This window comes from Dromiciops gliroides, chromosome 2 (assembly GCF_019393635.1).
Source record: "Dromiciops gliroides isolate mDroGli1 chromosome 2, mDroGli1.pri, whole genome shotgun sequence".
Taxonomy (NCBI): domain Eukaryota; kingdom Metazoa; phylum Chordata; class Mammalia; order Microbiotheria; family Microbiotheriidae; genus Dromiciops; species Dromiciops gliroides.
In genome coordinates, this window is record NC_057862.1 from 459,545,840 (window position 1) to 459,570,151 (window position 24,312).

General features: G+C 39.1%; 1 protein-coding gene and 1 pseudogene across 1 annotated transcript; one reads left to right on the plus strand and one right to left on the minus strand.

The window, feature by feature from the left end:
• Nucleotides 1-749: 749 nt before the first annotated feature.
• Nucleotides 750-898, plus strand: LOC122745072 (annotated as a pseudogene).
• An 11,277-nt stretch (nt 899-12,175) lies between these two features.
• Nucleotides 12,176-24,076, minus strand: RNF114 (ring finger protein 114). Its single transcript, XM_043987511.1, has 6 exons — nt 23,909-24,076; nt 20,687-20,837; nt 17,790-17,896; nt 15,958-16,072; nt 14,808-14,915; nt 12,176-14,141 (listed from the first exon to the last, which is right to left on the minus strand). Exons 1-6 carry the CDS (start codon nt 24,031-24,033, stop codon nt 14,076-14,078), a joined length of 672 nt encoding a protein of 223 aa, XP_043843446.1. The 5' UTR covers nt 24,034-24,076; the 3' UTR covers nt 12,176-14,075.
• Between the last annotated feature and the right edge of the window lie 236 nt (nt 24,077-24,312).

The window sequence follows — 24,312 nt, forward strand, 5'->3', positions numbered from 1 at the left end:
TTATCAATTTTCTAGGTGTGTGAGCCTTCAGTTTTGGGGGGGGTTTTTGCCTTTTTTTTTAAGTGAGGCAATTGGGGTTCAAATCCGGCCTCAGACACTTAACACTTACTGGCTGTGTGACCCTGGACAAGTCATTTAACCCCAATTGCCTCACCGGATAATCTTTCACATGGTTGTTAATAGTTTACAGTTTTTCTTTTGAGAATGGTTTGTTCCTATCCTTTGATAATTTATCCATTCAAGAATGGCTTTTGATCTTATAGATTTATATTAAAGAGAGAGGCAGAGATAGAGGGAGGGAAAGAGGAAGGGAGAGAGATTGGATTTATTAAGAATTTACTACATGCAAGTCACTGTAATTAAGTTCTGTGGATACAAATACAAGAAAACAAGATGGTCCCTACTCTCAAAAAGCTTACATTGTAATAGAGGAGGACAAAACATAAAGGGGAGCTGAAAAACAAGTAAGGGGCAGGGGAGGGGAAGAGTACCTTCATTAGGGCAAGGTAGCAGATGAAGAGGTAGAACAGTCCAGAGAGTAGGAGTCAGAGCCAGGCTCTGGATCATTTGTATCATATTGTATATGTCTTGGATATCAGATACTTATCAAAGATATTTTATGGAGTCCCTCCCACCCCAACTGGTGGCTTTTCTTAAGCTAGCAATGCTATTGTATGCAACCATAGTTCAAATAATTTAAAAGACTGAGAGACTTCAGAGATTGTTACTATATCTTTAAAAATGAGAGAATACTTACCTGGCAGGGGTGATTCCATGATCACGAAGGTGGTTTCCCCAGGGCAAGGCTTATCCATTGCACTCTGGATGGATTGACCCCTGAGATTTCTCCAAATGCGGGAAACTCAACTGCATAATTTTTGTTTTTAATATTAAATTTGACAATGATGGCAGAAAAAATGAGAGAATAGAATTTTTGGAAATTAACTTGATTTTGGGGCAGCTAGGTGGCACAGTAGATAAAGCGCCAACCCTGGATTCAAGAAGACCTGAGTTCAAGTTCAGCCTCAGACACTTGACACTTACTAGCTGTGTGACCCTAGGCAAGTCACTTAACCCTCATTGCCTCTTAAAAAAAACAAACAAACAAAAAATTAACTTGATTTTTAAAAAGAGAGAAAAACCAAATTGTTCATATCACATATGAAAAATTGGGAATTTGTAAACATTAAAAAGAGAAATAAGGGAAATTATTAGAAATTATTTTGACCAATTATATGCTAACAAAACTAATAACTTAGGAGAAAGGGATGAATACTTACCAAAAGAGAAAATATCTAGATGAGCAAAAGAAGAAATAAACTACTCAGATAACCCAATATCAGAAAAAAGAAATTGAACAAGCCATAAAATGAACTCCTAGAGAAAGATGCTCCATGACTAGGTAGATATACAAGTTAATTGTATCAAAAAACTAAACAATGAATTTCAATACCACATAAAGTGTTTGTTTGGACTAATAAAAAAAGAAGGAACCCTTACTTTTTTTTTTTTTTTAGTGAGGCAATTGGGGTTAAGTGACTTGCCCAGGGTCACACAGCTAGTAAGTGTTAAGTGTCTGAGGCTGGATTTGAACTCAGGTACTCCTGACTCCAGAGCCAGTGCTCTATCCACTGCGCTACCTAGCCAGTGCTCTATCCACTGCGCCACCTAGCTGCCCCTATTCTATGATATAAATATGATCTTGATACCTAAACAAGGGAGAGACAACGCAGAAAAAGAAAACTACAGACCACGATCCCTAATGAATATTGATGCAAAAGTTTAAAATAAGATATTAACAAGTAACATACAATAACCTATTAGAAAGATTATATATTATGACCATATTTGGTTTAAACCAGGAATTCAAAATTGATTCAACATAAGAACAGTTATAATCAAATAAATGATATTTTGAAAGGGCTTTTGAAAAAACACAATGCCCATTTCTATTTTTAAAAAAACTCAACTTCTAAATAGACCTCTTAATATAGTAAAGAACATTTACATAAATCCAGAGCAAATATTACATATAATGGAAGGAGGGGGGAGCTCAAGGCCTTTCTAGTAAGATCAGAGGTAAAATAAAAATGTCCATTATTATCATTAATATTTAACATAGTGCTAGAAAAGCTAACTCTAATAATAAGACAAGAAAAAGAAATTAAGAAAATAAGCAAAGGCAGAGAAGACCAAATTATCACTTTTTGCAGATGATAATAATTGTGTATTTAGAGAATTTTAGAGAGTTGACTACCAAATTTATTGAAATAATAATTTCAGCAAAATTGCAAGATATAAGATAAATCCACACAAATCATTAACATTACTTAATATAATCAATAAACCACAACAAAATGATCTAGAATGAGGATTCTATTACAACATCTACAGAAACTATAAAATACTTGAGAATATATCTAACAATATTCACCCTGGAACTATGTGAATATAAATACAAAATATTCTTTGAAGAACTATAGACCTAAATAATAGAAGAAACATTAGTTACCTCATGGGCTTCTTGAGCCAATATAATAAAAATGACAATACCGCCTAAATTAATTTACTCATTCAGTTCTGTACCAAATTCTCAAAAGAATAATTTATAGATCAAGAAAACATAATAAAATTCAGATGGAAGAACAAAAGGTTAAGAATCAAGGATAAAAGTGAAAAAAGGAGAGGAAGGGGGAAAGAAAGGAGGTCTAGCAGTACCAAGTCTCAAACTGTTTTATAAAATAGTAATCATTAAAACAATTTGACACAAGTTTAAAAAAAAAAAAAGACAGGTCAGTCATTGGAATAGATTCAGCCCCCAACATAACAGAAGCTAAGAAACACAGCAGCATAGTGTTTGATAAACCAAAAAATTCCAACTACTTGGTGAAGGAATCAATTTTTGATAAAAACTTCTGGTAAACTGGACAGCAATCTCAAGAAATTAGGTTTAGACCAATACCTCACACCATACACAAAGATTGTTTGTCCTTCATTCCTGAAAAGGACCATGACATTGGGGTGATGTCATGACTTGTACTGAATTGGATTTAAGTGAGGGAGGGCTGTGCAAGGTCACCAACCTCACTCTCTCCTCTAGTGCCATCTAGGTCTAATGTCAAGATACATATCAGGATGACTGGAGATGGACCCAGATGTTTAAGGTAATGGGGGTTAAGTGACTTGCCCAGGATCACTCAGCTAGTGTCTGAGGTGAGATTTTATTTCAGGTCTCCCAACTTCAGGGTCAGTGCTCTATCCACTGCACCACCTAGCTTCCCCATATACACCAAGATAAGCATCAAATGGAGGGGTGTGCTGGAACCAGTTCATATATGCTCATGAGAGAAGATTGTTAAATACTTCAGAAGTAGGCCAAGACTATAAATCAGTGCTGGATTTACTGTTTTGTTAATTTCTAGACTTATAAAACAATGGGAAAATGTTAACAAAGCAGAATAAACTTAAAAGTGTGATGTATGCACATTTTATTTAATTTTTTTGGAAAACCAGTTGTTAAACATTTACAAGTACATCATTGTCCAAGTGTATACATAACCTAGATATAAAAGGTCATGTCATAAACAAATTAGAGGAGAAAGAAAGAAATTACTTGAATTGGAAAAAAGTAATCAAAGAAAGATGGAATATATACAAAAGATACTTCTTTTTTTCTTCTTTTTTTTTGTTGTTTGGGGTTTTTTTGTTTTTGTTTTTGTTTTTTGCAGGCAATGGGGATTAAGTGACTTGCCCAGGGTCACACAGCTAGTAAGTGTCAAGTGTCTGAGGCTGGATTTGAACCCAGGTACTCCTGAACCCAGGGCCAGTGCTTTAACCACTGCGCCATCTAGCTGCCCCCAAAAGATACTTCTAGCAGCTCTTTTTTGGGGTAGCCAAAAATTGAAAGCTGAGAGTGTTTTCCTTTCCCCTTCCCCAAGGGCAGTGAGGGTTAAGTGACTTGCCCAAGGTCACACAGCTAGTAATTGTCAAGTGTCTGAGTCTGGATTTGAACTCAGGTCCTCCTGAATCCAGGGCTGGTGCTTTGTCCATTGCAGCACCTAGCTGCCCCTGGGAGTGTTTTCCTATTTGGAAAAGGGCCAAACAAATTATGGTTTAGAAATGTTAGATAATATTAGTGTTCCATATGAAATGATGTATACTTTCAGAGAAAACTAGAAAGGCTTTTATAAACTGATGCAGAGCAAAGGGAGCAGAACTAAGAGAACAATTTATAAATGACAACAACATTCTAGAGAAAAAGTTTTGAGACTTTATAACTCTAACCAATACAATGATATGCTACAAATCCCAAAGAAAGAAGAGGAAACATGCCACTCTTGACTGAAAGGCAATGAACTTAAAATGAACTTTAGAAAAAGACATGCAATTTCAGAAATGGGTAATGTGGGAATTTGTTTTGTGAGACGATGTTGATCTGTATTGGTGGATTTTTTAAAACTTGCTCAATGGGGGAGGTGATAGAAGAAGAGGAAACTTAATTTTAAAAATTTGTAACTTGAAATATAAAAATAATAAACTTTTAAAAGGTCAAGGTAGGGGCAGCTAGGTGGCGCAGTGGATAGAGCACCAGCCCTGGAGTCAGGAGGACCTGAGTTCAAATCCAGCCTCAGACACTTAACACTTCCTAGCTGTGTGACCCTGGGCAAGTCACTTAACCCCAATTCCCTCACTAAAACAAAACAAAACAAAAAAGGTCAAGGTCATGATCCTGTGTGACTAGAAGGATAGTGATGCCCTCAGTATGGATAAGAAAATTAAGAGGAGGGTTAGATGGAAAGATAATGAGTTCCATTTTTAGACATGTTGAATTGGAAATGCATTCAGTTAGAGATGCTCAATAGGCAGTTGGTGATGTGGAACTGGAGCAGGTAAGAGATAAAGGTTGGAAATGTAGATGTTATTACATTCTGTATCAGTTCAGACAAATCTTAGGTTTTTTTGAATTCCTCATATTCATCATTTTTGATGGTACAATAACAGTCCATTATTGTTCAAATACCACAGCCTTTTCAGTCTTCCTCATTGTTAGGAAAACCCTTTCTTTCCAGTTTTATTTTTACCAGAAGTAGTGATTTGATCTCTTTCAGTACATGCCAGTAGTACATGACTAGATCAGAGAGTAGGAACAGTTTAGACCAATTTAGCTCTACCAAGTGTGAATTAGTATGCCTTTCTTCTCAGGGTCCTTCCAACATTAAATATCTCTGTCTTTCCTCATCTTTACATTTTGCTGGGTGTATGGTAAAACCCAAGTTTCAATCTCAGAAAACTCTTTTCAATTTTATATAATCTAAATTAGGTACCTTGTACTTTGATATCCCCTCTCCTTCCCCTAAGAATATAACTGAATAGTACTTTGTTCCATTCTCTCCTCTAAATTTATTGTTTATGTATTCAGATTGCTTACACATTTGGAGTTTATTATACTGTGTAGTATAAGATGCTATCTACCTAGATTTCAGTAATACATTTGCTAGTTTCTCATGAAATTGTTGTGGACAAGGAAGGCTGAGGGTTAGACATCTCTCAACACTTTCAGTGACCTCATCAGCTTTCATGGTTCTAATTATCATCTCTCTGCAAGACATCTCACAGATCCACTCCACTCCCAGTATCTTTCCTGAGCTTCAGTGCCTATTGGACACTTCAATCTGGATATCCCAAGAAACATCTCAAATTCAACATGTCCAAAACAGGTTTTCCCTAAACCTACCTACCCTTCTAAATGTTCCTGTTTCAAAGGCATCACCATTCTCCCAGTTTCCCAGTTTCAAAATCTTCTTGATTCCTCAATCTCCCTCACCACAAATCCAATTAAGTGCCGAAATTTTACCATTTTTATCCACACATTATCTTTTGTATCTGACACAATTTTAGTTCAGACCCTCATTGCATCTTGGCTAGGTTATTGCAATAGCTTTCCAATTAATCTCATTGCCTTATTTCTCCCCACTCCTATCCCTCCTCATTTTCCTTAAGTGCAGAACAGATCATGATACTCTCTACTTGATAAACTTCAGTGGCTCCCTATTACCTCTAGGATAATACATAAACACCTTTGTTTAGCTCTTAAAGCTCTTCACAACCTGGTCTCCAATCTATATTTCCAGCCTCTTTACATATTGCTGCCTTTCTCACATTCTGTGACCCAACCAAACAGGCCTTCTCTCTGGTTCTTGCACACATGATGCTTCATCTCCCCATACCTTTGCATTGGCTGTTGGCCAAGCCTGGAATGAAATTCTTTCTATATGCCTTTTCTTCCTTAAAGACCCAGCTCTAGCACCATCTATTACATGAAGAATTTCCTGATTCTGCCAACTGCTAGTGCCTTCCCTCCCTCACTAACTTGTATTTATCTACTTTGCATTTATTCTGTATGTCTCCAAGAGGGAGTGTTGAGAGATATCCAACCCATATCTCTTCACCTTGTCCACCAACAATTACATGAGCGACTAGCAAGTGCTTTCCTAAAATCTAGGTAGATAGTACCTTATACTGCATACTATAATATGCTCCAAATGCACACACAACCTAAACACATCATGAATAAATTTAAAGGAGAATGAAACAAAGTATTTTTTAGCTATAGTTGTCTCCCGAGAGAATGTGAGTTTCTTAAGAGTTGAAATTGTTTCATTCTTTGTATTAAGGGTCTGGAACTTAGAAGCCATTGAATAAATGTTTGTTGATTGATTGATCCATGACTGGACCAACAGAGTAGTCATTAATGTTTTGGCATCAACTTGGAAGGAGGTCTCAAATGAACTTTTCCAGAGATTTGTCCTGGATCTTGTGCTGTTTTTAATTTTTATTAATGACTTGAATAAAGGGATAGATGACACACTTTCTAAATTTTCAAATGACACAAATCTAGAAGAGATAGCTAACACACTGGATGACAAGATCAAAAAAATTTTAACAGGCTAGAACACTGGGCTGAATTCAATAAGAGTAAATTTAATAGGGATAAGTGTCTTACTATAAGGTTCAAAAGATCAACTTTACAAATACAAAATGGCTAGATAGCAGTCCATCTGAAAGAGATCTTGGAACTAAAGAGCTCTGATTGATTCAGTGTCCGACCACAATTCCAGAGGGCTGATAAATGGGCCATGCTACCCTAACACCTGACAGAAAGGTAAGAGACTCAAAAGGCAGAACAAGGCACACATTTTTGGATGTGGCCAATGTGGGAATTTGTTTTGCTTTACTATACATATTTGTTACAAGGATTTTTATGTTCCTTTTTTAAAAAAGAGGAAGGGAAATTTTTTTTAATTTTGAAAAAAATTTTTAAAATAAAAATTAATTTTTTTTTTGGCGGGGCAATGGGGGTTAAGTGACTTGCCCAGGGTCACACAGCTAGTAAGTGTTAAGTGTCTGAGGCCGGATTTGAACTCAGGTACTCCTGACTCCAGAACCGGTGCTCTATCCACTGTGCCATCTAGCTGCCCCTATATAGTGCTTTTTTAAAAAAATTAACTTATTTTGTAAAACATTTCCAAATTACTTTTTTTGGCGGGGCAATGAGGATTAAGTGACTTGCCCAGGGTCACACAGTTAGTATGTGTCAAGTGTCTGAGGCCATCCGGAATCCAGGGCCAGTGCTTTATCCACTGCTATACTTAGCTTTGCCCCCCCCCCATTACATTTTTTTTTTAGGCAATGGGGGTTAAGTGACTTGCCCAGGGTCACACAGCTAGTGTCAAGTGTCTGAGGCCAGATTTGAACTTAGGTACTCCTGAATCCAGGACTGGTGCTTTTTAACCACTGCGCCATCTAGCTGCCCCGCCCCCCCATTACATTTTAATATGCTTCAGGTATACTCAGGAGTGTTGTGGGCTTTGTAAGCCTGCAGGTGAGTGCTTGATACTTCTGGACCAAGGTATTGTATTCAGCTCTGGGTGCCACAGTTTAGGAGACTTTGATAAGATGGAAAACAGAGGGCAACCAAGATGGGGAAGGGCTTTGAGATCATGCCATATGAAGGCTAGTTGAACCACTTTGGAATGGTAAACCTGAAGACTTAAGAGAGACATTTGTAAAACCAGGGGGTCAGAATAGATAGATGGTCACTGAGGTCGTTTCCTGATCTACATCTATGACCCTAAACATGGTGGTCTTTAAACATCTGAAGGGCCATCATGTGGAAAAGGGATTACACTAGACCTATTTGGCTCCAAAGGGCAAAGAGGAGAATAAATGAGTGGCAGCTTCAGAAGGCAAATTTTAGCCAGATAAGGAAATGCTTCCCAACGATTAGAGCTATCCTAGTATGGAATGAATTTTAGAAGGTAGAGGGTTACTGCTCATTGGAAATCTTCAGGTAATGACCAGGGGATCAGTTGTCATGTATGTCCAGATAAGATGGCTTTCAGAGTCCCTTCCAAGGGCCCTGGCAAGTAGGATCATAGTGCACACTTGCCTTGGGCTCAATAAAAAACAACTCTAGCTTGGAGATCAGGTATCATCAAGTCATAGAATGTTATCAATGTCATGGAACAGAGGCAGCGCATGAGAGTGTTAGATTAGTAGTCAGGAGACCTGGGTTTGCATCAAGACTGACATAAGTTATATGACCGGACAAATTCAGCTTCTCATAGCCTCAGTTTCTTCCTCTGTAAATCGACTGATCAATAAGTGACGACAAAGTGTTTCCAATGTATCAGAATGTTGGGGGCTGTAGACACAGAAATGGAGATAACTGAAATAGTTAGATAATTGAGATAATTGAGTAGTTATGGGGGAGAGTGCTTTGCATTATTAGAAATATGGGTTGTAATTATCAAAGCTGGAATATTCTTAGAATAAAGATATTCATGGCTAGAGAGAACCATAGGATATTAGAGTTGGGGATTTTAGACTTTCGATATTGCCTATTCTAATCCCATCATTTTACTGAGACAAATGAGATCCAGGGAGGGAAATTCACTTGCTCTTCTCTAAGTTCTCTGTGCAAACATAAGCTAGGATGTTGTCTATTATTAATCTTGAATTGGCAAAATACTTTTTCTTTTTAAGGTGCTTCCAAATTTAGATTATAATCTCCTTCAGGCTTGAGACCTTGTCCTATTCATCTTTCCATCTCCAGGATGTAAAAGGGTCCTGTATTTTGGTACCTAATGTTTGCTGAATGAAATATCCTCACCCTCACCTATGAACCCATCAGGAATGACCAGCTGTCAGGAAGACCCAACACCAGAAGCACCCTCCCCACTTCCTTTGACCTCTACCCCTACATGCAAGGACAATACCAGAAGCCATTCAAGGTCCCAAGCTATGGAAAGACCTGCCACCACCAAAGGCCCCCTCCCTTTCTTGCCTTGTCTCCCTCCCCCCACAGCACAGAACAGCGCCAGAACCCATTGAGAACCCATTCTGAGACTTTCTATTAGCCCTGCAGCTGAACTCTTCTGAGTAATCTCCCCCAGCTGGCACAGGACTGTGTCACTTTTTCTATTTGTATCTGCAGAATAAGGCATATACAATATATTTAATCCTCTTTTCAAGGACTAGCTCAGGCCCTACAATCTTCAGAAAAACTTCACTGATCAGGCCAATCCCCAGTGCCTTCTCCCTTTTCTGAAATTCTCATTTAATATTTGGAGACCCTTAAACAGGGCTGCATAACCACTGGCTTGAGATATTGACAAGCAGAGGCAGGCTTGAACGACCTTCAGCTCGGACAATTTTCCCTGAGAGTTGCACTCAGAATCGATCTGTCCTTTCTTTAAACTTGCCTGAGACAATTTGTTATGGAAAGAATGATGGATTTAGGAGACATGGCATTAAATCTTGTTTTACTCAAGGCAAGTGGCAGGCAAGTCATTAAGCCTCTTAGGTTGTTATTTGTGGCAATAGGAATAATATTTGCATTAACTACCTCATAGATGGTTGTTGTAAACAAAGTGCTTCATAAATCTCAAGTGCCTTAGAAATGTTATAGCACTTTGTTTCATGCTCATGGCTTATCCTGAACTATAATTATAACAAAGTAATTGCGTATTTATGCATATGTAGGGCAACTTCTTCTCCCATATCCTCCTCCTGCTCCTGATCTACAGCCTAAAGGCTGGATCAACCATTTTTATATCTCTTCCAGAATTAAGCACTTAATGGTTTCTGGAGTGAATTCTACAGGTCCTTAGCTGCCTCCAGAACTTGCCTTTCCAAATACACAGTAAGCTACTCTAACTCATCCTCCAGGAGCCTTGTCTTCACTACATGTAAATATCAGCTATTCTTATTAGCAGCTCATAAATACTGGGCAAGTTAATTATGGCTCCTTTAGAATATAATCCCATTGGACAGTGTTTCCCCCAATTCCCTTGGGCCTACTTCTGATCATCCTGGGGCCAATTTAAGTTTTAGCCACTTACCAGTCTAATTCTGCCTGAGCATTAGCAGCAGCAAAGTTCAATGCACCAAGTCAGTCTATTAAAATATGATTTCCAACTAAGGTGTTGAGGGAAGGTAAGAATCCCAGCAAGTTTGTGATCAGCACTGTAGAATAAAGTTGAAGCTGGGCAGGACCTTAGAATTCATCTAATCCTCTCATTTCAGAGATGGGGTTGGAGAGAAGACCAACGACTTGTCCAAAGTCACAGTGCTAGTCTTGGACAGAGCCTGATGCCCCGCTCACTGCACAACATTGCTGTATTAAGCTTTTGGCAAGACTTCCTCCAGCTCTCTATCGTGAATTTAAAGTCTAGCTCATTGACAAACTTTTAAAAAATATTCAAACCAAATGGCAAAGATTTCAGATTCACTTCATGCTGGTTATCTATGCAGTATAGGAAAGGCCTCAAGGAACAGGCCTGGCTTTTAGTTTACTGTAAACTACCTGTGGTGGAAAAGTGAAGTCTATGAGCTTAATTATTTACAGTCAGGTCAATAACTCCTAGATATTACAAAGCCAGGTTAATAATTTTTATTCCACTTTAGAGTTAGTAACAGCACTGGACTTGGAAACAGTGACATTTGGGGGTGGTAGAGGAGGCAACTGGGGTTGTGACTTGCCCAGGGTCACACAACTAGAAGTGTCTGTGGCCATATTTGAACTCAGGTCCTCCTGACTTCGTGCTTTATATCCACTGTAATACTTAGCTGCCCCAAGACCTGAGTGCAAGTAGGGCGTCACCACTTACTAGCTGTGTAATTTGGTGAATTATTTCCTTGTTTTACATGACCACACATGTATAATTTATATTGAATGCTTGCCTTCTTAAAGGGGGAGGGGTAGAGAGGGAGAAAGAGAATTTGGAACACAACATTTTTTAAAATGGAAGTTAAAACTGTTTTTAAATGCAATTGGTGGAAAATAAACTGCTAAACAAACCAAAAAAAAAGTTGTTTCCTCTTTCTGAGTATTTCCTAATCTACAAAATGGGGAAAAGACTACTCACATGATAATGATGAGAATCTTTATAAAAGCACTCAGTAGGCACTTGATAAAGGCTTGTCCCCCCACCCCCCTCCCTTCCCCACAAATACACATCACAGGTTTGTTATGTGGAAGATGGAAGCAGTTATTGTTATTTCTTCAAAAAAGAGCTCTGTAATTTCAGCACAGTACTTGAGTTCAGTAGTTTTCTATGGCTGATGATAACAGTCATTCCATGAATTAGTAGATGAATAGGAGGAAAACCAACCACCTGGTGATAAGCTTCTTTAAACAGGTTCCACAGACAAGAAAGCTGCCAGGGCCATGTTCAAAGCCTTTCTACTGGGACCAACCAAAACTCATGCTCTATTGACATGACCTTTGAAAATCTGAGGTGGGGGCAGTTAGGTGGTGCAGTGGATGAAGCACAAGCCTTGGATTCAGGAGGATCTGAGTTCAAATTCAGGCTCAGACACTTGACACTTACTAGCTGTATGACCCTGGGCAAGTTACTTAACCCTCATTGCCCATCAAAAAAAAAAAGAAAAAAGAAAATCTGAGGTCACCACCACCCCTGAGGCATCAGAGGAGACCCTTAGTGGAAGAATAAGGATTGTTAAGTAAACAGTCTTACTTGCTTGGGCAGAAAATGGCATTGATGGGAGGGAGGGGGAAGGAGTGAGTGATAGTCAAGAAAGCCCCAGATTCCCAGATTTCGGCTCCCAGAACTCCAACACAGTAAGCCAAAACAGCATGTTGAAAACTTAATAAATTATTAAATTTATTTATATTTTGACTTTTAAGTCAGAACAAGATAAAGTTCTCATTTTCTGAAAGTCTTCTTACAAGAAATATATGAAGTGCACTTAAGATTAATACAAGAAAATAACTGGAATCAAGTTGATCCCTTTGCCCAGTGAGTCTGATATGCTCTAGTCAAAACTTCCAAATCCCAAAGTTTAGACACTTTTTTTCCTACCTAACTTCTAGAAAGTTATAGCTTGCTTCAGTGTTAAAGTGAAATTTCTCTAGAACTTAATTACAGTGATGTCCTCAACTCCGGGATCCAACTGTAGTAAAGAAAGCCTAAAAAGTTAAAACTAAACCACTAGCACTTGGAGTTATATGGGCTTTCAGGGATCAACTGGCATTTACAGATGCTACTTAAGCCCATTAGGAAAAGATAGGATAGCAGCATACAGGCCCAAAGCATGTCTGGTTACCTGGAACATCAGTCACTGACTAGATTAAATCCAGCAGTCAGACATGAAGTCTAAAGAACGAGATCAAAACCTGATCTGGTTCCACCCTCCTTTTGTTCATTAGGAGGCAAGCAGAGCTCAGCTCTTACAGAAGAGGCTCAAAGCACTTTGGCCTTGTGCTTATTAACATTAGCAAAGTATGCTGAACTTCAAGTTCCCTGAACAGTTTCCAAAGCAGGTTTCCTGGAATAAAAAAGAAATACGAATCTCGAAATCCAGATGATTAATAAAACAACATTTCTATTCTGTGCAAAGAACTATTTACAATGCTCTGAATATTAGGGGATTTCTTTTTCTTTCTTTCTTTTTTTTTTTTTTGGTTAAGACAACACTTTGCTTCTATGTTACCTCCAGATAGCAGGATCTGCCTGAGGGCATTCTGATTTCTTACATTTTACACTGAACTAAAGATAACATTTTATACATGGATTTCTCTGTTGAAACTGATTCCACAGAAAAACCATTCAAGAAATAAAACAAATTCTCAGTTTATATAATTTACTTTCAGAAAAAAAAATCCAAGCTTTCTACTGTCATAAATCCTAACTGAAAAATCTCTTTCCATCTCAGTTTCCTTTGGAAAGCTCTTGTGTTCTGAAATTTTAATTTTAACACATTGCTACATGGGCCAAGAACCAAGAACACGACCGAGAACACAAAAAGACCCCGAAATGAGGAGGGTTGATTATCAGGCAAGACACCTGAAAATACACCACTAGTCCGGGGAAAAATATTCCTGCCCATTTACAAAGATTTAGAATTTTACTCTTCAATTCTAGAAACATTTACTTTTGCTGATAAAAGGGGTTTCATTTTATTCTACTTTATTCAATACCAACTAGGTACTGAACTTAATGGAATTCTAAGAGGTGTGCTTGAGTTGTATGAAAACGTAATCAAAAATTATCATTCACAACACTTATGAACCCTACTAAACACCCTAAAAAGGGCTTTCAGCTTACTGGAAAATTAATCCCAGCCTTAGGCAGATAGAGCCAAGGACTAGAGGCCATCCTAGCTCAAAGTCTAATGAAACACTCAATGTTTTATTATAGCTCCATGGCAAGAAAATGAAGAAGTCAGACTTTCTGCTATCTCAATTTTACTACAATGCCCCAGAATGTGACTCTAGCTTATAGGAAGTAACCAGAAAAAACTGGAAAGGGTGAAAACAAAAGCGGAAGTGAAAGAAAAAATACCACCATTTTCATTGCAGAAAAAAGACCCAGAAAATAGAAGTGCAATACAACAAAACCTGCCAAAAAGGAGGAAGCAAAGATGGGGCCTAAGAGTTTCAAGGTCTGTAAAAAAAAAAAAAAAAAAAGCTCTCATGCCCATTCAAAAATAAACTGCTGCTCCTACTTCTTCTATGTAAACCTTAGAACTCTGAAGCATAAGTTTTGAGCTCATTTATCTATCAAGGAGCGTAGCAAAGCCTGGTTCATCATGTCATCTTCGTCCACATCATAATCCTGAGGACAAAAACAGAGTAGTATTATGCAACATGAAGCCTCAGCAACAAGATAGTGATAATCATGTAGTAGTAATGAGGGATGGGAGGATGGGCATGACTGCACTTAGTTAAGATGAAAATTATACAAATTTCCCTTATAAAAGAGCAAATGAAATTTAAGAGTTGTATTAACCAATCAACAAACATTCAGGGCCTCCTCTATGCTAAGCACCGGGGAGACAAAGACAAAAGTGAAATATTCCCTACCCACGAGGAGCTTACATTCTCCTGATGGAAACAACATATACAAAGTAGACACCAGATTAAGGTCGGGGTAGGGTGGGGGTTAGAGAAACAAGACCCTAGCAGCACTATTTTTATAGAATTAGTAACATTAGCATGGTTCATTCTACTTTAAGGCAAGAAAGAAATCCACCTGGAATTTTTTTTTTTTATTACTTACTGAAATAAAAGTAATTCACAGTTCTACATAACTTTACCAATTATAAAATGGTCCTCCTCACAGCAACTCTGAGAAAAGTGGTAAAAATATAATCACCTCCATTTTACAGATAAGGTAACTAAGACTTGGGAGGCAAAGTCCCTAAAGTCAATCTTGATTGTTTTCCTCACAATAGTACAAATGATTCTGCATGAAATTTTCCAACTTGGAAATATCACTCACCACAAAAGTGTCATAGGAAAATTGATGTCTGCGCTGAATGTGATCGATGAAGTTGGCGCTCCGGTAATTAGGGTCCCCCCAAGGCATTGAGGCACAAATTGGACAAACCTTTAAACCAAGGGGGAAAAAGAGAATCATGTAACTCTAGAAAATCAGAGTTTAAAAGAAGCTTATTTATCTAGTCTAACCAAATCCTTTTCATAGAGAGGGAAACTAGGTTCCTTAACTTTCAGTCCAGTGTTCTTTCCAGTGCTAAATTATATGAACCGCCAAAAAAAAGAACCACTCAAAATGTAATTTCCATAATCTAAACAGTCATTGTATCATGCTACATATTCAACACACTTTTATTTCTAACATTTAGCACATCTGGCACATAAAAGGTGCTTAATAAATACCTGCTGACTAAGAGCAACACAAGACAAAAAACACAAGAAATACTATAAGATTCTACATAATAAACTGCCAAGTTAAGTATACAGGTAGCATGTACTTAAGGCACAGGAGCAAGAAAGTACTATACAATGAGATGGCTTTGTAAAGCTTCGTAGAGGAGGAATAAGAGTTGGGCCTTGAAATATAGACAGGATTGGAGCAGACAAAGAAAAGGTAAAGAACATCAATGGAGGATGGAGAGTGCAAACATAGAACAACTCCCCAATATAGCTATATTCAAGAGAACCAGTCCATTGTGAATTCAGGATAAAGCTGATGACATCATTCAATTAAGAGGCAAATTATCAATTATAATATAAGAGGGAAAACTAATCTATACTGCCCATCTGTTGTTGTTCAGTCGTGTCCAACTCTTTGTGACCTCATTTGGGGTTTTCTTGGCAAAGATACTGGAGTATTTTGCCATTTCCTTCTCCAGCTCATTTTATAGATGAGGAAACTGAAGCAGATAGAGTTAAGTGACTTGCCCAGGGTCACATAGCTAGGAAGTGTCTAAGGCCAGATTTGAACTCAAGAAGATGAGTCTTCCTGACTCCAGGCCTGGCACTCTATCCACTGCACCACCTAGTTGCCCGTATTGCCAATAAGATGTAGCAAATCAACATTTGAAAAAAGCTCAAATGGACAGTATAAACAGTCATGCTGGGCATCTTCTCCATGAGTATAAATTGAATTTAAAGAAAATCCACATTACCACTGATTTAGTATCCGTGCTGTGGTACATTTTGCAGTGTTCAGCTAGTCCTTCCTGATCAAAGTTCTTCTCAGGACAGTAAGGACATGGAAAGGTAAATCGGTTTGGGATATCCCTAGAGAGAAGAAGGGAAAAATCACCCATACAAATCAACAATCACATAACAAGAAAACTAAGTTATATTTCCACAAATATTTATTAAACTGTATATCATGTGAAAATTTCTATGCTAATGTGGCATGTAAAACTATTTGTATGGTTGCCTATTACTGTCCCAAGTGTAGGGAAAATTAGCTGGGGTTTATCATATATTTGTTACTTAGAAATTAGAGGCTATTGCACCAGTTTGGGGCATTAAGCATTTATTAAAGTATATTAAATATTAGTATAGAGAGTGCACATGGCTCTGAAAGATAGGAAAGCCTACCTAGGATCTAAGGGAGAGAGAAGAGAAAAAGAGATGCCTTCACCTACAAGTCTCAGGCCAAAAAGAGGAAGTTCCCATGCCTGTGAGAATGGAAGCTACCTGTAGGTCCAAGCTAATTGGCTGGTAGCATTCAAGTCCATTGATTGACATGACTTGAAGGTGGTCTTAAGTTTAGTTAACTTCCTTTGGTTAGTCAGGAAGGTCGATCTACATTTCTTTTTAAATTTTCCTGACTCTGGGTGGGCCCTGCAAAACCAGCCAGAGTTCCGGGGGGCAGGGGGGAGGGAGAGGAATCTGAGTCCCCAAAACCCCCTTATTTTCTCACACTAAGCATTCAGAAAAATAATGTGCTACAAAATTAATTTCCTGAACATGACAAAGATGATTTTGAGAAGCAGAATGGTATAACAGAAAGAGTGCTATGCCTAAAGTCAGGAGACTAGAGTTTAAATCCAGATTAAGCAACCATGAACAAATCACTGAATTTCTCTAAGCCTCAATTCCTCTATCTGTAAAATAGGGATTAAAATTCTGGGAATATGACTTCAAAAATCTGTAATGAGGGAGGTACTTTGCAAACCTCATCAGGTTTTCAAAGAGAAAAATCTTAACAGATTACATAAATGTGAATTGTAATGATTATTTCACATGCTAAACACATTGTAACTTTGTTTTCCATCTCTTATGAAGTTTAGAGACTGAGCTTTTTATGATACAGGTATCAAATTACTTTTTTTTTTTTAAGTGAGGCAAATGGGGTTAAGTGACTTGCCCAGGGTCACACAGCTAGTAAGTGTTAAGTGTCTGAGGCCAGAGTTGAACTCAGGTACTCCTGACTCCAGGGCCGGTGCTCTATCCACTGCGCCACCTAGCTGCCCCAATACAGGTATCAAATTAAAAACAACTTAAGTAAGCTCATAAAACATTAAATCATCTAGCCCTTCCTCCCAAATTTACAGATTAGAAAACTGAGGTTCACCAAGGGCATAACTTGCTTAGGGGTCAGTCAACTAGTCAGTGCCAAAGATAAAGCTAAAAACTAGAACCCTCGGGGCAGCTAGGTGGTGCAGTGGATAGAGCACTGGCCCTAGCTAGCTGTGTGATCCTGGGCAAGTCACTCAACCCCAATTACCTAACCAAAAAAACTAATAAAAAAACAAAAAAACCCCCCCAAAACTAGCACTTTCAATTCCCAGTCCAATACTAAATAAATATGTGAACACCAATCAGCTAAAACTAATAAAATGCCTACACTTCTACCTTCTTGAAGTTATTTAGACACCTGAAAATATTAAGTGTCTAACACCTTTGGTTCATTTAAAATAATTCCCAAGAGTTTAAGATTGATGGAAACTATAAGGAACAGCAAAATAGAAAAGGAGTAGTTGAGTGGTAACATATTTACCTTGGCTGATATGTCATATCCTTAGTGGTAGCCTTAACACCCTCCATTAGGTAGCTCTGATACTTGGAACAGGAAGCCACATGGTTGCGCATTTTTGATAGGGCCAGCTAGAGAATCAACATGAAAGAACTAGTTAGAATACTTAAAGGAGAAAAAAAAGCAATGTTTTGTCCAAAGGGTTGAGGTCCTTTATGCAGAGAAAGGAGAAAGTAGTTGGGGCCCCAAAAGAGTGTCAGACACAAGTTTGAGTAAGTAGCACTTGCCTTTGCTTACTCCTAATTGAAGGTGCCCATCCTAGAATCACTATACAAAAGACCCAGGAAATGTAGATATTAACTAATCCAAACCCTTCTCTTTATATGGAAGAAAGTGATACCCAGACAAGAGAAGGGAAATGATTTACCTAATATCACAAGCCTAAGTCTTTTCTTTTCAAAAAAAATCCCTCCCTCCCCACAGCTGTAGGAGCTAGCTGTGTGACCTGCAAGTTTTCTAGCCTCTTTATTTTATTTTATTTTATTTTTGGTTGGGGCAATGAGTATTAAGTGACTTGCCCAGGGTCACACAGCTAGTAAGTGTCAAGTGTCTGAGGTCACATTTGAACTCAGGTCCTCCTGAATCCAGGGCCGGTGCTTTATCCACTGTACCACCTAGCTGCCCCTTCTAGTCTCTTTAGAGGTTAGTTTTCTTCTTTGTAATATGAGAGTAAACTAGATGGCTTCTAATTCTAAGGGTCCTTCCAACTCTAGCCAATGGGAAATGGATTTTAGGTTACTAAAAAGCTTCAGTTAGGGGCAGCTAGGTGGTGCAGTGGATAAAGCACTGGCCCTGGATTCAGGAGTACCCGAGTTCAAATCCGGCCTCAGACACTTGACACTTACTAGCTGTGTGACCCTGGGCAAGTCACTTAACCCCCACTGCCGCCCGCCCCCCCCCCCCCACAAAAAAGCTTCAGTTAATCAGAAAACTGAAGTTTTACTGGACTGAAGAATTTTTCTTCCATGTTATATAATTACCTTGACAATATCATCTTAAAGAGGCTTACTTAAAGAGGTTATTGTTCATTTATGCTAAGGTTTTTGCCTTGTGGACAAACTAAACTAAACTAAACTCAGCAGATCTGTTAACTTTTCTATACCACCACTTAAACTTGGCCACTAAACACATGAGACTACATCCTAATAGTCTAGGATGTGGAAGTACTAGTTCATGTCTAGTTCTGATAGGATTTAAGACAAGAAAGACTACAAGTTTAGAACATTAATATGCTGAGTGTCAAAACAAAAGATCTAGAAAATCTAAGATTTAATTCCATACTGCCCCTTCTATAAAAATCTGGGCATTACATTAAGAAGAAAAATATATTTATGGATACAGAGACTTGAGAATATTTGATTATAAAAAAATGAAAGAACCAAAGATTCAGAGCTGAGAAGAAACTTAAGAGATTAAGACTAATGTCCCATTTGAGATGTGGAAACTATAGCTCCAAAAAGGCTAACTATATTGCTGGTCAAGGTGGCAAGACCAAGAAGACTCAGAGCAAAGGCTATGGACTTCAAGTCTACTATGCTTTTCACTACATAAAGCAAGAAAGAAGCAAGCAGTATAATGTAGCAGAGAAAGTGCTAACCTTGGAGTAAGGAGAGTGGGTCAAAATTTCTGTTCTCACACATATTGGCTGTCTGACCCTGGGCACTCCTCCATCTCCTTTGCTAGATCCTCTTCACATCATCCCTCCTAACCACAGGCATCCCTCAGGGTTCTGTCCTGGACCCTTTTCTCTTCTCCCTCTAGACTGCTTCACTTGGGGATCTCATCAGCTCCCATGGATTTAATTATCATCTCTGCTAATGATTCTCAAATCTCTCTCTCCTTCCCCAGCCTCTCTGCTGACCCCCAGTCTCCCATTTCCAACTGCCTTTCAGACATCTAGAACCAGGCATCTTAAATTCAACATGTCCAAAATGGAACTTCTCATCTTTCTCCCCAAACTTCACGCCCTTCTTACTTTCCCTATTTCTGTCAAAGATACCATCATCTGGGGCACTGGATAAAGCACTGGCCCTGGATTCAGGAAGACCTGAGTTCAGATCCGGCCTCAGATACTTGACACTAGCTGTGTGACCCTAGGCAAATCACTTAACGCCAATTGCCTCACCCAAAAAACCAAAACAAAAACCCAACCCTATTTTCTACAGGAGCCTTTCAACTCCTTAACATTCAATTCCTCTGTCTTCCTTCTTTTCTACTTTCTTTCCTACTTTTTATGCCACATATAACTTGTTTGTACTAGTTTGCTTGCTTTCTCTTCTATTAGATTGTGAGCTCCTTAAGGGCTGGGACTGTCTTTTGCCTCTTTTTTGTATCCCTAGCACTTAGCACAATGCCTAGCATATAGCAGGTACTTAAAATATTTAGTGACTGACTTGTCAATTTAACATCTTTGACCACTTAGTTTTCTCTCTCTTCATAAAATGGGGATAAAATTCTTATAGTAGGGGCAGCTAGATGGCTCAGTAGATAAAGCACTAGCCTTGGATTCAGGAGGACCTGAGTTCAAGTCCTGCCTAAGACACTTGACACTTTACTAGCTGTGTGACCCTAGGCAAGTCACTTAATCCTCAGTGCCCTGCCAAAAAATAAACAAATAAATAAATTTTAAAATAAATAAACAAATAAATTTTTTTTTTAATTCCCATACTACCTAAACTCACAGGGTTGTAGAAAGAAAAGCACTGTTAAACCATCAAGTGCCTTATAGATATCAGATTTTATTACTGTTGAGCAGCATAGCAACCTCTAAGAATAAATTCCCTCATTTGTTTACCAAATGAATTTCAAACAGGTACAAGTGGAATGCACCGGTATGCTTCCAACTTGATTGTTACACATACGTTTTTATTGCAGCCACTACAGGTTGCCTCAGTTGCTTCAATTTGCTTTTCTAAGTCCACAGCTTTGGTTCCCAGAGACAGAGCACTTCGACAGACACCACAGACGGGTTTCTTCGGTTTTAGGCATTGTTGTAGGCAAACAGCGCAAAAGCTAAAACAGAAATAAAAAGATCTGACAAGAGTTCACAGTAAGGAAGATACTACATGTATGTCCCCATCAGACAACCATCTGTATGTCAATGAATGAAGATCTGATGACAGAAAATTACTTGTTATAAACAATAAACACTCGGTCAATAATTAGTAATTTATCCAATTTGGTGGATTTAAGACATTTACAATAAAATTTACCAGAAAGCTTCCAATGAGAATGTATTACCAACAGCAGCCATCCTTATTAACAAGTACATGCCACTTGTATTACTTGTTTCACTGCCCAATGTTCCCTGTAATATTTGGTAAACTGTCATTATAACTGTCCCCAGGCTTGCTAAAGCAGGACAACTGTTTTGTTTGAAGGACAGTAGATTTAGATCTGCAATTATGACTAAGCATGCTCGCTGAATATGAGTAGGCCATCTAAATAGTAATGTAAATAGATACCTAATCCAGAGACCAGCAAACAAAAAGTACCAAAAACAACTAACATTTGTATAGTATTTCACTTTCACTATCTCATTTAATCCTCACAACAATCCTGTAAAGTAGTTGGGGTCATTATGCCCATTTTTCAGGTGAGAAAGTGAGGCTCAGAGAGGTCCTAAATTAATTAGTGGCAGAAATGAGACTAAAATACAAATCTTTTGATTTATACCCCTGTGTAACTTCTACTACAGCAAATGACCTCTTCAAATTAACACAAAATTGTGTTTCAAAATCTTCAGTCATATAAGGAGGTATAGATCACATCCCAACTGTTACCTGGCACCATGGATGATTATATTATAAATCATATCCAACTAATATTATTTTAAATTCCATTACTATTTTTAAACTCTTTCAGTTTCCAAACAAGCTTTCACTTTCAGTTTCCTACCATTTCTTCTCCCATACTACTGACCCACCTACTTTTTCCTCTTTTAACTGGTAAAGTTAACTTTGTCTCTACCATACTAAACTAGGAATGTCCTAAGTACCAGAAAAGGAAGGAAAAGGGTAAATAAATGTAATGTCTTTTGTCTCCAAGATAAAAATGTGACAGCACAGCAACTGCTCAAGTTTACAACCAAATTTCAACAAATTACAATCAAATTTCAAAAGTCAATGTGGTAGGCCTCATTTCTCTATAAGAATATAAGTCATCTCCCAACTGATAAATGGTTAAAAGATATGAACAGGGTGGCGCAGTGGATAAAGCACCGGCTCTGGATTCAGGAGTACCTGAGTTCAAATCCGGCCTCAGACACTTGACACTTACTAGCTGTGTGACCCTGGGCAAGTCACTTAACCCTCATTGCCCAGCAAAAAAACAAAAACCAAAAAACCACACACACATACACACAAAATGATATCAACAGGCAGTTTTCAGATGAAAAAGGTTATCTACAGCCACATGAAAAACTGTTCTCAATCACTATTGATTAGAGAAATAAATGCAAATTAAAACTACTGAGGTACCATCTCACACCCATCAATCAGAATGGCTAATATGACAAAAAAGGAAAATAATAAGTGATGGAGAAGATGTGGGAAAAGTGGAACACTAATGCATTATTGGTGGAGTCATGAACTGATCCAACCATTCTGGAGAGCAATTTGGAACTATACCCAAAGGGCTATAAAGCTGTGCATGCCCTTTGACTCACTAACCACTACTAGTTCAGTATCCCAAAGAGATCATCAAAAAGGGAAAAGAATCCACATGTACAAAAATATTTACAGCAACTCTTTGATCAACTGTGATAGACTTAGCTATTCTCAGCAATACAATGATCCAAGACAATTTCAAGACTTATGATGGAACATGCTCTCCATATCCAGAAAATGAACTATGGAGTCTGAATGCAGATTAAAGCATACTATTTTCCCTTTTGTTGTTATTTCTTTCTTCTTGTGGTTTTCCCCTTTTGTTCTGATTCTTCTCTCACGATGACTAATATGAAAATGTTTAATATGATTGTAACGTGTAACCTGTATCAGATTGCTTGCTAGCATAAGGAGGGGGAAGGCAAGGGAGAAAAATTTGGAACTCAAAATCTTACAAAAATGAATGTTGAAAACTATCTTTACATGTAATTGGGGGGAAAAGTAAAAGAAAGTACTATAAAAAAGAAGAAAATATTTTAAGTCAATTTGGAGATTTTTATTCTGGTAGGATCAAGTAGGCAACACCACCCTCAACAGAGTTCATGTTGTTAAGCTGCCCCACCCCCAGTTCCCCACAACTGCTCCCCTCTCCCATCTGAGTCGTTTCTCCCTTTCACATTTCTTTTCATAGAATCACAGAAAATAGACAAGGAAGGGCCTTAATATTTTATCACTCCCTTTTCTCTATGCAAGCTCCTCTCTTTCCTCCGTTTACCCCCTTGCCTCAGTCTCCTCCAATACCCAACTCGGGGACGGCCCCCTCTGTCAGCTTCCCACTGTCATCTTTTCTTCAGCCCCGCCCCCCCTCGAGTTCCTTTCCCAGGACCCCCCCCCCGCCCCCCATGTATACCTCTTATTCAGACTCCTAACCTAGAAGATCTACCTCTGAGGTTCACACCCCTCCCCCCGTGTTTTCCTCTGTCCTGAACCACGAGATCGTCATTTTAAGGTCTCTAGAGGTCACTGAGCCCAACCCCCTCATTTTACAGACGAAGAAACTGAGACCCATAGAAGTTAACTTGACTTACCCCAAGGTCACACAGCTAGGGCCGTCTGACCCCAAGACCCGCTTCCCCTCCCCCCCAACCTGGATCCCATTATCTCATCTTCATTTCCTCTTCCTCCATTCCCCTTCTCTCGCCACTCCTCCCTCACCTCTCTCCACAACTCCTCTCCCCAGTCACCCCTCGAGTCCTCAGCCCCCTTCTCTCCCGCCCCCTCTCAGACCCCGTTCCTCAGTTTCTCGCACTTCAGTCAGTGCCTGACACCCCTCTCTTTTCCAGCGTCTGTCTCTCCGCTCAGCAGTCTGTCAAAGGCGGCCCGATCTCCGACGCTCCCCAGCCCCCTCAGAGGCAGCCGCGGCCCCCGGCCCCGCTCCGCGGACAGCCATCTCCCTTCAGTCCTCTCCCCGCTTACACGTGTCCGCAGGGCGCCCGCTCCGGCTTCTCATAAACCTCCAGGCACACCGGGCACGTGAAGCGAGATAGGGGGTTCGCTGCCGCCGCGGCCCCAAACAGCCCCGAGCCGCCATCCAGCGCCATCTTGTCCTCCCCAGCGCTCCTCCGAGACCTGAGCGACGGCGGCCGAGAAGCAGGGGCGAGGTAAGGGCGGGGAGGGGGTTGGAACGAGGACAGGGAGGAGGGGAGAGGGGCGGGGCGGGGAAGGGAGAGGAGGGGCGGGGAAGGGAGGCGAAAAGGAGAGGGGAGGAAGAACATGGAGTAATGATAATTTTATAGTGTCCCAAAAGTCTTAGTGCAATCTTAATCTTTAATAGCTTGAATAAGTTAAAACTACTCTGACTTTTGGGTCACTATATAGTG

Excerpts from the sequence above, each read along its gene's own strand:
- RNF114 (XM_043987511.1), bottom strand. The coding sequence starts at position 24,033 with ATGGCGCTGGATGGCGGCTCGGGGCTGTTTGGGGCCGCGGCGGCAGCG. Across the intron at positions 17,897-20,686 it reads GTAGTGGCTGCAATAAAAAC|CTGGCCCTATCAAAAATGCG; the intron begins GTATGTGTAACA and ends TTGATTCTCTAG. Across the intron at positions 16,073-17,789 it reads GATATGACATATCAGCCAAG|GGATATCCCAAACCGATTTA; the intron begins GTAAATATGTTA and ends TCTTCTCTCTAG.